This window comes from Lichenostomus cassidix, chromosome 14 (genome assembly GCF_008360975.1).
Source record: "Lichenostomus cassidix isolate B80296 chromosome 14, HeHo_3.0, whole genome shotgun sequence".
Taxonomy (NCBI): domain Eukaryota; kingdom Metazoa; phylum Chordata; class Aves; order Passeriformes; family Meliphagidae; genus Lichenostomus; species Lichenostomus cassidix.
Window position 1 is genome coordinate 14,938,455 of NC_139495.1, and position 14,123 is coordinate 14,952,577.

Below are 14,123 nucleotides of genomic sequence, written 5' to 3' on the forward strand. Positions count from 1 at the left end.
TGGGAAGAGGGAGCAGAAGGTGCAGATGCTTCCTTGCCCACCTATGGCCAAGGTGACACAATCCTGTGGCAGCCTTCACCCTTCCTCACCAGAGGAAGAGCTGGAGCAATTCCTCCTGGAAGACCTACTGGCCCAATACCATCCATAAAGGAATGTTTCTGGCACATAGCTTTGGTCCAGTAATAGCCATGCCCCTGGGATTCCACAGAGCTCCTGGACATCCAGAGCCCTCCCTGGCAGGCTGAACATGGAGATGTGTTTGCAGAAAGCTTCTGCTTGTTTCCCACCTCCTGCATGGCCTTGGGATGATGTTCTCTGCCAGGACAGGAGGGTGCTTTGCTTTCCTCCCACCACCCTTCTAGACCAGGTGGAGAGGCCAGGATAGGGTGCAGGGAGCCAGCCTGGTGAGACCATTACCCAGCTCCCATGGCCCTGGGGACAGGCTGGTGCCTGGGCTGGGTGGAGAAGGGGATGGCAATGGGGATGCTGTCACCAGGACAGGCTGGGATTCATCCACAGGGCTGTTCCTGGCACAAAACGGGCTTTGTGGCATTGCCCTGCTGTGCTTCGCAGCTTCTGGCCCTTCCCGGCAGGCTCAACAGGGAGCTTGATGTCCCAAAGAGGATTAACTCCCTAATCCTCTTGTGAGCCTTGTGAGCAGGGTGGCTGCAGAGGAGGATGGAGAAAGGGAGGAGCTGAGGCATGAGCTGAGCCTTTATCAGACCTTGGAGAATCTTTTCTATTTTTTAGCTAACCAGCAGCAGAGATTCCGGGGTGTCCATGCTGGCCAGAGGACAGGGCTAGGTCATTTTTAGGGACCAAAGTAGTTACACCTTTCTGGTTTGGAGGGATTTCTGTGATGCCTGACGAGGAACTGAATTCTTGCTCTCACCTCCATAGAACCAGGTGTAGGAAGCCCCAGCCCCAGTCCCAGCCTGCACAGGGGATAAGACTCCAAGAGCTGTGTCCTCTAGTGTCCCCTCAAGTCTCTGCATGCCCCCAGCTGGACACTGTGAGCTTTCCATGGACAGTGGGGCAGCGCAGCCACCAAGGAGGCTCTGCTCAGGCTGGGGATCATGTTTCCTGTGGTACTGTGCAGTGGATGCTCCAGCTTCCCCCCGAGATCTCTCGCACAGTCCTGGGACGTCACTTTCCCTTGCACAGACACACAGACACCAACACGGTGCATTCCAGCTGTTAGATGATCAGTGCCAATCATTCCCGGTTGTTCGGACAGACAGGGCCGCCTGGTGTCCGCGCAAAGCAATGACCAGCCTGTGTCCAGCCCGACACCCGCTGCCATCCTGCTCTGTCCCCACATCGCCCCTTTGGTCCCAGCAAACCACCACAGACAGCCCTCGGCTACAACCTCCTCACGCTGACAGTGGTCTGGAGCAGGCTGGGGACTGCTGGGATCCTCGGGACTGGAGTGGTCCGGTGTCCAGCATGGACTTGAGCCACAGGAGACTTTTGTTGCACCACAATTGACACTGCACTGACATTGTGACCTTTCAGGTCCGCCCATCCTCTCCCCAGCCATGGAGCTGTGCTTTTGGTGGGGAAATATTCTCAGTGGATGGGTTGGGGTTTTTTCCCCCCAAGTCTGTGACTTGGTAGCAATGACATTGACTCATCCCGTGGGATCTTCCACTGGCTCCCTGCACACTTGCAGTGATCCAGGCAGGCACCATGCCTATCTCCCTGGGCATGGGGACTGGCAGAGACCCAGGGCTTGTGTTTTCCTTGTAGACTCACAACCAAGAGTGCTGCCCCTGTGCCAGGGGAGAGAAAACCACAAGGGGTGAAGTTTCCACTTATACCTGCAAGGAATGTGCTCCAGGAAAGACTGAACTGAACCTAACCTCTCTTCCCCTTGGTCCATCTCCAGCCCCAGCAGGCTGACCATGCCCTTGTCCTTGAACCCTGCGTATCCCGGTGCTGGCGTGGGCATGGGCTGTGCCAGGGCTCTGCCATGACACAGGTGTCTCCTGGGGTCTGGGATGGCTTCCGAACAGGTTGTGACAGAGCCACGGTCCTGGAAAGGTGAACGGGAGCCCCAGGGCCAGGCTGTGTTTGTTTATCCTGGTGATGGAGCACACAACAGCGAAACAAAAGGTCAGACCCTGTTGCCCTGGGAGATGGTTTTTGAAGCTGCCTCCCGTCCTGCTGGGGCTCGGATGGAGCAGACCTGGCACTTGTCATGTCAAGTTATTTTTGTAATTTTGGGTGGTAATAGGTCTGAAGCAACTTCCCAGGCACTGTGAGCTTCAGGGATACACCGATCCAGGACCAGGAGGGCCCTAAACACCTGGTGAGAAGAGCACCCAGCCCTGGAGCTTTGGCAGCAGATCCCCACCCCACAGCTCCGGCAGCCAGATGGACTCTAACCTGCATCCTTTGTCCTAAGGGCCAGGCACGAGCAGCCCCTCCAAGCATTCCAAAAGGTGGGTAAGTCTGACCCAAACTTCACTTACATTTGGCCCATCTAAATAATGAACAGATGCAAATTTCTCCTCAACTTTGCCAGATTTAAGGTGGGTGATTTGAGCTCACTGAGGGCAAAGGTGGACAGGGCACTCAGGAAGCACTGTCAGGAATTACTGCCAGGGAGAGAGGGCAGGCTCTGAGCAGACCCTTGCAAGCTTCTCCTTGCTAACTGTGCTCTCCTGACCTTCATCGGTTTTGTCCAGTTGTGGAGAGCCAGGATTGAGCAGTGTGGAGATGGAAATGGGGGCTGTTCCAGCTGTCCTGGCTGATCTGCCTCTTTTAGAGCTTCTCCATCACTGCACCTCAAAGCCTGACATGGTGAAGTTCACCAGTCTTGTTTTTGTAACTGGGGAGACTGAGGCACACACTCACACTGTGCCCAGGCTGGGGCACACAGGGAGGCAGTGGTGAAGCTGTGGGGAGCCCTAATTCACAGTGTGAGTGTACCTGTCCCAAACCAGCAGCTGCCAACAGTGAGGTGCAGCAAATCAGCCCTTCTGCCTCTACATAAAAGCCCCCAATCACCCCTGCAGCTGGGTACCTCCCTCTGGCAGGAGCAGGTAGGTGGGACACAGACTGATCCTGGGGGAAGGGCACCTTGTCTCTGGGCAGGAGACCAGCAGGGAGTAAAAGCCGTGTGGACCTGCCCTTGTCTTGCTGCTTCTGGTTGTCAGCACAAGGAGTTTTTGTGTTTACCCGGACTTGAGGGCAATTACTCGTCACTAACAACAAAACATCCCTTGGTCCCACTGCCCTGAGCCCGACGAGGGAGCTGGACGGAGCCAGTGGGAGGGCAGCACTGCCAGGGAAGGACAGGCAGCCCCCAGGACAGCAGGACTGAGGTACAGGATCTGTGGTGCTGGGCCCGTAGCCAAACGTGGCTGGCCTGAGCCGTGTGGGGGATGGTGTCAGAGCCCTGACTGAGCAGCATGGGCTTGGTTCAGGACACACCATCAAGAGTCTGATGGCAGCTTTGGGTGCCCAGCACCCAGGAAGTGAGGTGGATGCTCCTGGTGAGGGGTGTGTGGCAGCTGGCACATCTTCTCCCTGGCAGTGACTCAGTTTCCCCATCCATAAAATCTGGTTTCTTGGATTTTGGGGACCCTGACAAGCACTCTTGGGAGATGGACAGCTTGTTTCCACCAGACAGATCTCTGCTGCTGGAGACACAAAGCATAACAACTGTGGGGAAGAAAAAGCTGTTCCCAGGCCCCAAAACCAGCAGCAATTGGATTTCTGTCTGTATTCTCTAACTCCCACCATCACATATTTGCATTTGATGGCTCTGCAATGTATTGAGGGATGACTTTTATACAGTTGAGGGATTTACAAGTTGGGGGATTTGCTATACCCTGCATGTATTGAGGGATGGCTTTTATGTAGTTGTAGTATTTGCACATGGGAAGAACTATTTGGCACTGTATGCCTTAGCTTTCTTCAGCTGTGGTCTGGGGAAATGTCACTTTTGTGAGCAGTATAGAGCACATGATCCAGGCAATCATGGGACATGGGGTAATAAAAGTGGAGTGATAGCTTGCAAACAACCCAAACAGTCCAGTGTGCCCGTTATAATATTAATTATAATCACATTTAAAGCAAAGTGAAGCTTTGCCTCTCCAGGAGCTTTAATGAGGCCATATTTCTCTTAACATTTCCCTTGCCAGCTCCTGGCTGTATGTTATGAGCCATGCTCCAGCCAGGCCTGGCTAGAACATGACAAAGCTGGGCTCCCATTGCTGCCAGATTTTAAAACAGACGGAGAGTGAGCAAAAGAGAAATTTGGGTTGTCCTGCTAGCTCTCATGACTGCAAAAAATGGTGAAGATAAATGTATCCTTCAGAGCAGAACCTTCCCTTTTCTTCCTGACAAGTTGTTGGCTACTTCAGAAATAACTTTATCAGCAGGTGATGATCTCTGCTCCCCGTGACCAGTGACAAGACTCCAGGGAATGGCTGGAGCTGTGTCAGGGGATGGTTAGGTTGGATATCAGGAAAAGGTTCTCCACTCAGAGGATGCTCAGGCACTGCCCAGGCTCCCCAGGGAATGGGCACAGCCCCAAGGCTGCCAGAGCTCTAGGAGTGTTTGGACAATGCTCCCAGGGATGCACAGGGTGGGATTGTTGGAGTGTCTGTGCAGGGCTGGGAGTTGGACTCCATGATTCTTGTGAGTCCCTTCCAATCTGGGCTATTCTGTGATTCTATTAAACTATTTGGATGAGAAAGGGACTGCCCTTAGCAAAGAAATGTGCTGGCCACCTGTGACAGCTGACCCACATGGGAGTCGAGGAATACTCAACCTGAGAGACTTGAGTGTTGTGATGGATTGAGCATGGCTTGGAGAAATGAGACTCAGAAAATAGGGGTAACAAGTGTTAAAAACCTGAGAGAAGCCACTGTCTCAGGGACTGGAAAGGCTGAGGTCCCATTTAATATGTTCACACACAGGACTCAAATTTACATGTAAATCCTCGGGCCAAATCTGACACCAGTTGAGCTATTGTTGAAGCTGATGGACCTTTTTGGCTGGTTCCTCCAGCTGCAGATCCAGCTTTCATTTCTGTGCCATGGTCCTTGTTTGTCTTTATGTCATAATTAGCTGACACTAAAGGGGTGTGGTCTCTCTGGCATGAACGGAATCCAGACTAGCACTAACATCTTGACCCTGGGTAGACAGCAAGCACCATAGCATGTCCCCAGAGATGACAGTGGGCAGGGACAGTCTACTTCCTACTGCTTCCCCCAAACAGGGACAAGAGATTTGTCATGGACTACACACTGGAGACCAGCCAGCTAAAGAGGAAACTTCTGAAAACCATCTACAGCCTCCAGCTGAAGTCATTTGCCACAATGCAGTCAGCCAGCCCGCTGCTGCACAGCCAGGGTGGCATGGGCATGCTGACCCAGCAGCAGGTCTACCAGCTGGCAGATAAGACAAAAAGCCTGTGTGGAGATCTGGACAACATCAAGAACCTTCTCCACTATTGCCAGGATGACCTGGTCCAGCAGATTCCCAACCCCACCGGCAGCCACTATGGGGCTGTCAGTGGAATCCATTGCTCCCTGGATGGCTCCATCTACGTGACAGCCGAGAGTGCTCCCTGGGTCCACATCCTGAGCAGCACAGGCAACACACTGCAGTCACTGCCCTGCCAGCAAACAGGCAAGGGAGGCAGCATTTTCTTGCCAGAAGATGTGACTGTGACCAGGAAGGGAATGGTGGCTGTAGCTGACATGGTGAATGAAGCCATCTGGGTCTTCAACCCTCACACCAGCCTCTCCAAGGGGGAGTGGATAAAGATCAGGAAGGTTGGTTCCCCCAGGGGGATTGGAATAGACTCCACGGGCAAGATCTTGGTAGCAGACTACGCACAAGGCCAAGTGCACAGCTTTGCTCTGGACCATGCCTTCAGGACACTCAATATCCACTCTGTCCTCAACCTGCAGGGACCCCGTTATGTCAGTCCAGTGCCCAGTGGAGGCTTTGTGGTGAGCGAAGAGTGTGGAGATGTCAAAATCTTCATGAGCAGCCATAAGCTCCTCTGCTCCCTCAGCAGCAAATACGGACACCAGTTCGGCAACCCTGCTGGGGTCTGCGTGGACAGGGAGGGCAGCATCCTGGTGGCAGACGAGCAGCGCCGTACAATCCACTTGTTCCCGGAGCATGGAGATCCTGTCTGCCTGGTGTCCACAGGCCTGCGGAGGCCTGCTGGCATGGCTTGCTCCTCCTTCGGGCACCTCTTTGTGGCAGACGCAGGGGACAACTGTGTCAAAGTCTTTAAGTACTGTGTGAGGCCCCCATACAGACCCACCAACACCATGTGCTGATCCCAACCAAACACCCAGGAGGGGAGGAGGGGTGATTCCCCTGCAGCCATGCTGAGCTGTGGGTCTGCTAGGGGGATGAGAGCTCCACTGCTCCCACAGAATCATGTCACAGAATTATGGAATGGTTTGGGTTGGAAGGGATCTTAAAGCTCATCTCCTTCCAACCCCCTGCCATGAGCAGGGACTCCTTCCACTAGATCAGGTTACTTCAAGCCCTGTCCAACCTTGTCTTGGACACATCCAGGGATGTGACATTGCCCCAGACCTGACTGCCTGATGGCCCCCAGCTTCTCCAGGACTAGACCAGCTCTGGACCCACTAGGGTAGCCAAAATATGACCCAGCTACTTAGAATTGGCCATTATCGGTGCCTTGGCAAACTTGTTATCACCACACCCTTGAATCCCTGTGTGTTTTTCAAAGCTAATATAAATATTTCTCCTCCCTCCATTAAATTTTGATGTGCCATGGTTCCACCTTCCTTATGCCAGAGCATGACCGAAGGGGTAAGGCCATGCCAAGAAGTCCATGTTCTATCATAGAATCATGGAATCACAGAATGGTTTGGATTGGGTGCTTAAAGATCACCTAGATCTACACCCTGCCATGGGCAGGGACACCTTCCACTAGACCAGGTCACTTCGAGCCTCGTCCAACCTGGCATGATCGATAAATCATTCCCAGGCTATTAGGGAAGGTTTTGCAATTAGAGAAAAGCAGACTGGGTTTGCAGCAGACTTCAGGAAAAGGGTAGGATGAAGGTAACTCCTTCTGTGCTGCATTCCTGACCTCTACAGGGAAGCATCAACCACTGCATGGAGTAAATTCCACATGGAAATGTGGAATTGCTCGTACTGTCCCATGTCCTGGGGCTGGAGCTGCTCCAGAGATGAGGGCTCAGAGCCACGTCTGCTACCTTTATCGGCAGAGGCCAGGGGAAGGCGGGCAGGGTGTGCCGGCACAGGGATGGGCGATCCTCTTGCTGCTCCAGCCCTCAGTGTGGGCACAGAGCTCAACGACTCCTCAGCCTCTGTTGATGTCCCAGACCCAGGTCACCACCTCTCATCCCAAATGATCACTGGAGAGTACGTTGCTCCCTCCTGGCCCTAGAACAGGCACTAAACACAACAGACAGCCCGTGGTGCCCTCCAAGGCTCCTCTCCCTGCAGAGTGAGGCAGCAACTGGGAGAGGGTCTGCATGGTCTGCAGGAACAGGGATGAGCTTGTCCTGTCCTAGGAAGCTGAGCTCCCAGACAACCAAATCTCCCCTACACCCCTTATTTCCAATTCCGTGGCATCCAACAATAGAAATTAAAACCCCAAACCTTTTTTCTAGCCCACCCCCACCTCTGTGCCTGCTCTCCCTTTCCATGGGGGTTCCCCTCACGCTGCCCAGCATCTTCCCAAGCTCGCTGGCCCCACCCAATGCCGGATCACAGGACGAAGCTCCTGGGCACCCGCTGGCACCCATGGGCCTCTGCTGGGCCAGGCATCCACTGAGGCAGTGGGGATGGGGTCAAGGGGATCTCGTCAGGACAGCTGAACGCCTGGCCAGGGGGATGGGGGACAATAGGGTTCCCTGAGGAAAGGCGAGTCCTTGGACTTCGGGGGTGAAGGACAGCAGGGTCCCACATGGAAAGGTGAGTCTCTGGCTTGTGGGATGAGGGACAACAGGGTCCCGTGAGGACAGCAGAACCCCTGAATTTTGGGAACAGAGAGCAACGCGGTCCTCTGAGGCCAGGTGAGCCCCTGGCCGGTGGGGATGGAGCAACAGTGTGCCGCGAGCACAGCCGAGCCCTGGCCCCGCTCCAGCCCGGGCGGTGGCAGGGGAGGCGAGGGGCACTGCCCCTCCTTATCAAGCGGCTCAGGCGGACCCGCCGCTCTCGTGGCCCGCGGGAAGGCGCCGGGACGAGCCCGGGGAGCGACACTGCCGGCAGCGGGGCTGGCGGGCCCCGACAGGCCGGGAGCGGGGAGCCGGAGCAGAGCGGAACGAGGGCGGCGGGTGGCGGCGCCGGCCGGGCCCGTCCCGCTGCACGGCCCGGCGGCAGCGGCGTCTCCGAGCAACCGCGGGCGGAAGCGGCGGAGCGGAGCGGGCGGTAGGAGCGGGGCGGGCCGGGCCGCGCGCGGGGCCTGCGCGGGCACCGGGGAGGCAGCGCCGGGCCGGGGGCATCGCCCAGCCCTTCGCGATACTGAGGGGCTGGAGCGTGTCCGGAGAAGGGAACGGAGCTGGGAATGGGGCTGGAGCAGCAGGAGTGGCTGAGGGAGCTGGGAAAGGAGCTCCGCATGGAGAAAAGGAGGCTCAGCAGGGACGTTCTGGCTCTGCACAACTCCCTGACAGGAGGGGGCAGTCGGGGAGGTCGGGCTCTGCTCCCCGGGAACAGCGACAGAATGAGAGGAAACGGCCTCAAGTTGTGCCAAGGGAGGTTTAGTTTGAATATAGATAGGATAGATGGAAAAATTTGTAGACGCAAAGCATGGCCATGTACTGTCACAGGCTTACCAGGACAGTGGTGGAATGCCAGCCCTGGAAGTGTTCAAAAAGCCGTGTTGATGTGACACTTGACATGGTTTGTGGTGCTGATGGTGGTGCTGGGGGAATGACTGGACTCGATGGTTCTAGAGGGCTTTTCCAACCTTTACGATTCCATGGTTCTATAATTCTTTATATCCTGGCCCTAGCCTCCCTGGAAGGACTGTGGGGTGCTCAGGTGTGGGTTTGCTGTGGGATCAGTCCCCCTTGGCACCCTGTGGCCACAGGACAGCCTCTGTGGTGAGACCACAGCTATATCCCACTGTTTACCTTTGCTTCTCTGACAAAAAATATGGAATTAACCAGTCCTGGAGTCTTGTATTCATTTGTTGATTGCATTAACACAATTTAGGTGGTTATCTTGTTGCTTTTGGTCACCTGAGATCGTTGCATTGATACTCTCAGGGAAAGGTGGGTTTTCCAGATGAAATGGGTGGATCTGGAAGTTTTTAGGCACTTGATGAGCAGGGACTAAGTGCATTGGTAGGATTTTTTTTGTTAAAATTAGCAGCAGTGAAACAGTTGACTGTGATGACATTTGATATTTCAGTCAGTCTGTTGAAGTGAATGAGGTGGATGCACGACAAGTCATGGATTTGAGAATACAAGCCACATTAACATAACAATAGTTGATCAGCCAGTTTTCAACCTTCAAGATATTTTATACAGCCTGAAAATCGTATCAGAATCTTCTCTGCCATGTCTCCAGTAGCCAAAGAGCAGATTTTTTGACCTGAGCTATAGCCAGAGTAGTTGGATGCATAAAACTATGTTAATTTTAAAATTAATTGGGGAAGGCGTAAGAGGAAAAACTTGCAAACTAGAGAAGATAAGAATGAGAAATATCTCTGCTCCATGAGAGGTTTTCCCAGAGGATTGTGGCTATTTTTAAAAACAATCTCAGTGCAAAAATAAGTGTGTGTATGAAGAGTCAGTTGACAATTCCTTTCTGAAATGTACAGTGGATGGACAGACGTTTAAGGACAGCTGTGCACAGACACTTGTAGCAGTACTCACAGCAACTCTCCCTCCCTCAATGGGAAAAGCAGCACAAGGCTGCCTTTGATGTTTTTCCTTGGACTGAATTTTCCCTTACTACAGAACTGCAAAGCACATCCCAAGGCTTCCCTCTCCTGAGGGATTTCGTTGGCAGTGTGGTGCTGGAGGCACAGTGTTGGCCCTCGCCGCGCCAGAGACCCTCCCGCCCCCACCAGGATCTGGAGGCCACAGAGGGACTTCCATTTCTCCCTCTTTGACCAAAGGGATAACTTCAGAGACCTGGAGTCTGGGAGGAAGCTGGATCTCAGAAAAATCATAGAATCATGGAATGGTTTGACATGGAAAGGACCTTACAGACCATCTCGTTCTGCCATGGACAGGAACACCTTCCACTATCCCAGGTTGCTCCAAGCCCCATCCAACCTGGCCTTGAATACTTCCAGGGATGGAGAGTCCACAACTGCCCAGATTACCCCACAATGAGTGATTAACCCCAGAGGCTAATCACTCCCCATAGCTGCTCCTCCATCCCCCCATTCTGTAGGAAATTGCCTGGTGCTGAGATTTACTGGTTCAGCTCTCCTGTACTAAGGGAGAGAAAAACAAAGCCAGCAGGCCTTTCCCGTTGTTCATTCTCTCTCCGTGTTGTAAATACCCTCTGTGTTCCCTTTCCAACTGACTGGGTCCCTCGCAGAGGAGCAGCCTCGGGGGCCTGCGGAGTTTTCACATCCCTAACAAAGCACTGAAGGACGGGAAAGGACAACGGGCGCCGGATGCCGCCTGTTCTGCGCCAGCGCCCTCCTTACTGCAATTATATTCCTGTTAGAAACCTCCACCTTATTTAAAGAGACACTCAACTGCCTCTAAGCTCCTTTCTGGAAAACTCTCCCAAGGCCATTGAGATGTGTTCTTAATGATGGGGAGAAATGCACTGGTAAAGCAGAGATGCTTCTCCTTTTTTAGGCTGTTGAATCTAATAAATTAAAACTACTTAAAACTACTTCAATTAGTGTAGTCCCTTCTGACAAAATGATCATCTCAGTTTCCATATGAGGAGAGTGAGGCAAGAGGAGCTGGGTGATGTGACCGAGGTTGCTCAGTGAGTTGGTTGCAGAGCAGAGCTCTGGGTTGTGAGGTGATAAAGGAGACCGTATAGCATGAGCCAGTGTTTGATTGTTGGTAACAGCAGGAAATACTCCCAGAGGCACCATGGTGTGCTATTATGTAGTCCCTTCTCTAGGAAGTGCTCCAGCACATCCAGTGTGGGATCCAAGATCTAAGGCTGGGTAAATTCCTGATCTTGGCTGGTCTGAGAGGCTGTGCTTATTCATGTACCACCATGAAAGACCTGTCCAGGGAGATGGGCTTTTCTGGGAAACTCCAGGCTCACCTTCCCTCAGTTCAAAGATTGCAGATCATCAGGGACCTCATGAATGTGTGTATGGCTGTTGGCTGTCACTAATGTCATTACCCCAAGTGGTTTGGCTTAGTGTTTTCAAACATCCTTAGTTCTCCTCCCAGGTGGCTTTTGCCAGCTCAGATTTTCCTTGCATTTACTCACCATCCTCACGTTTTATTTCTGTGTTTACTGGCAGGTGTATATCCCCCCAGGGTGGCTGCCATGGTACTGAAGGTGTTCTTTCCATCGTGCTGCTCCTCAGCAGACAGCGGCATTTTGATTGGCCGCTGGATCTCCGAGCAGAACTCTGCTGTCATCCTTGCTGTGGTGCACTTCCCCTTTATCCCTGTCCAGGTGAAGCAGTACCTCGGGGAAGTTCAGCGTGTGACTGAAGTCAGTGTTTCTGTGCTTGGCTCATGGAGCAACAGCAAACAGGAGAAAGAAGAGAGTCTGAGTGAGTTCTTGGAAGACCTTGGGACCATATTCTGCCATGAGCCATGGATTCAGATAAGCAAAGAGGGAGACAGCAAATTCTGGAGCTGTTCTACCCTTCAGAAACACTCTAAGAACCCTCAGGAGGAAGAAATCATCTTGGTGTACTATGACCAGCGCAAAGTCATGCTTTCCCATCTGCACCCTCCTTTGGACACAGCTGGTCAGAGGGCAGAGGATGCCTCAAAGCTCTCAGCCATCTTTGACACGGTGGCCAGGAGCCGTGTCCTGTTCATGACAGACAGGTACGACGAGGGGCCCATCAAGCTGACCCACTGGCAGTCAGATGGGGTGGAGGCCAGTATCATCGTGGAGCTGATGAAGCAGGCCTCTGTGCCTGCCTGCATGCTGCTGACATTCATGCTCTCTCTGGTGTCTGGGATCTGCAGGAGCAGGTAGGTGATGTGACATCAGCCAGCTTGCCTGGAAATGTAATTTGTGTTTAGGTATTGCAGGGTTACTGCTCAACCCCAGTGAGAAATGTGATGCAAAATTGTTGTGTTGGAAACAGGCTGCTGCAAGAGATGCTGTTGGAGTCTGGGAAGCTCCATTGATAACACGAGGCCAAAGGCTCCCTCAGAGCTCTTCACGGAGCTTGGAGGTTTTCTGGAGAGATGTTCATGTCCTCTCCATTTACAGCAGGGGTAGCTCAGCCCTGCTTCAGTTTCATCACAGCTGAAACAGTGAATTTCCAGCTGTTCCATGCTGACAGAATGACATGAGGCTTTCCTTAATGGCTGGATGGCTGGGGACTCCCTCCTCCCTGCTAGCTGTGAGTCCCTCTGCAGCTATGAAACATCAGCAAATACTGTTTCTAAATCCATCCTCACTCCAAGAGACTGTGGTGCTGCAATCTTGGCACTTTATAGGAGTTTAGAGGGATTGCTAGTAAGCCTGAATCCTTGTTGAAATCCTTTTCTCACAACCGTGAGCCTGAATAGGATGCTCCAAGTGTAAGACCTGGCAAGTACTTGGACTGAAGACTAATTCTGAGCAAATTTGAAGGGGAGAAACTTACAATCATGGAATTATTTACATTGGAAAAGGCCTCTAAGATCATTGAGTCCAACCATTAACCCAGCAGTGCCAAGGCCACCACTAAACCATGTTCCCACATGCCACATCCTGTGTGCCACATCCACGTGTTTTTTGAATATTTGCAGGGTGGTGATTCCACCACTGCCTTAGTCAGGTTGTCTGGAGAGGTTGTGACAGAGAGGGGAGTGGAGTTCTGGTTCCAAGCTTCAAGGGGACACTATAATTGATGAAATTTTTATAACAGCTACTACTGTATTCATGGATAAATATTCTCAAGTACAGCCTAAGGGAATGGAGGTTTTTAACTTGTTTCAAATTGTGTGATACTGTTGTAAAAGAGTTACAGTGAAACTCTTCCCATGCGAAGATTTTCTGAGCAGTTGGGTTACATTTTGGTACACAAAGAGAAAACTGTCCAGTTTTGGACTATCGGAAGAGATTTAGGGTCTAACCCAAACCTGATATCATCGAGGACCAGTATGTCCTGGGACTGCTCTGTAGATACTCTGTGTTAATGATTGTTAATGGTGACTAAGTCACAACTTTGTGTTTGGGCAGACAACTTGGAGTCAGCTCCAAAGGTCCTTTTTCTGTCTGTGTGCCACCACCACCAGACAGGATGATCCTTTTCTGCACAGGCGCTTGGTCTCACTTGGTCCAACCTCGACTGGTGCCAGGACTCAAGCCAAGCTTGGAGTCAGGTTAAGCCCAAGCCTTGCAGGCATCCAGGAAGCCACAATCTCATCTTAACTTGGGAACTCGAGTTCAGCTGGCAGGTTGGGCCCAGATAGCTGCTACCCAGCTTCTCAGGAATTCTGACTTCAGCTTCTCCTAGGGCCAGGATGGATGTTTTGAGGCAGAGCAGCAGCCAGCCGTACCTGCCAGCAGGCAGAATGTGAGGCTTGCTATGCATAAACCTACACTGAGTTTGTCCTTGGCCTTACGAGGCAGAACTTGCTTTCTCCTTTGTTTTATTCACCCACAGTATCAGCTTTATATTTACTTATCTTACAGGTGTTTTAAAATTTCAGTGTTGGAGAGCAGGCATTAGTACCTGGCTTTGTAACAAGCCTCCTGCTTGACCTTCTAAGTAATTTAAAGGAATTTGGTTCCACTTGGCACGTGACGTGTGGTACAACCTCCTTCATGCCAACATACGAGGCAGGAAGGGTTCAAGATGTCATGTGCAGGTGTCCTTCCAGTCTCCTCCTCCCCATGTTAGGACAGGACATCCCATAAAATAAGATTTACTGTATTTTTGCTCCTTCAGTCACAGGACTTCTTTCTTTCCATTTCTTGTGACGTTAAGGGATAGTCAGCTTTGAAAAGCTAGAGGAAGAGAGAAGCAATGTCCT

At 52.3% G+C, this 14,123-nt stretch overlaps 2 protein-coding genes across 6 annotated transcripts in view; both read left to right on the forward strand.

The window, feature by feature from the left end:
• Window positions 1–2,171: 2,171 nt before the first annotated feature.
• Window positions 2,172–6,808, forward strand: NHLRC4 (NHL repeat containing 4). Of its 2 annotated transcripts, none has more exons than XM_085075186.1 (2): window positions 2,172–2,444; window positions 5,234–6,808. In XM_085075186.1, exon 2 carries the CDS (start codon window positions 5,250–5,252, stop codon window positions 6,309–6,311), a length of 1,062 nt encoding a protein of 353 aa, XP_084931312.1. In that variant the 5' UTR covers window positions 2,172–2,444; window positions 5,234–5,249; the 3' UTR covers window positions 6,312–6,808. The 2 variants fall into 2 exon arrangements, with proteins under 2 accessions (XP_084931312.1, XP_084931311.1); XM_085075185.1 differs by lacking the exon at window positions 2,172–2,444 and adding an exon at window positions 3,196–3,329 and having other exon boundaries at window positions 5,234–6,807.
• A 1,303-nt stretch (window positions 6,809–8,111) lies between these two features.
• The window catches only part of PIGQ (phosphatidylinositol glycan anchor biosynthesis class Q), a 38,280-nt gene continuing 32,268 nt past the window's right edge, over window positions 8,112–14,123 (forward strand). The window contains exons 1-2 of one of the 4 annotated variants that reach the window (XM_085075183.1): window positions 8,112–8,406; window positions 11,435–12,125. In XM_085075183.1, the coding sequence (XP_084931309.1) occupies window positions 11,461–12,125 (665 nt within the window). In that variant the 5' untranslated portion in view covers window positions 8,112–8,406; window positions 11,435–11,460. The remainder of the gene's footprint in view (window positions 8,407–11,434; window positions 12,126–14,123) is intronic. The other 3 variants (XM_085075182.1, XR_014855212.1, XM_085075184.1) reach the window with 3 other exon arrangements.

Coding starts and splice junctions, on each gene's coding strand:
- NHLRC4 (XM_085075186.1), top strand. CDS start 5,250: ATGGACTACACACTGGAGACCAGCCAGCTAAAGAGGAAACTTCTGAAA.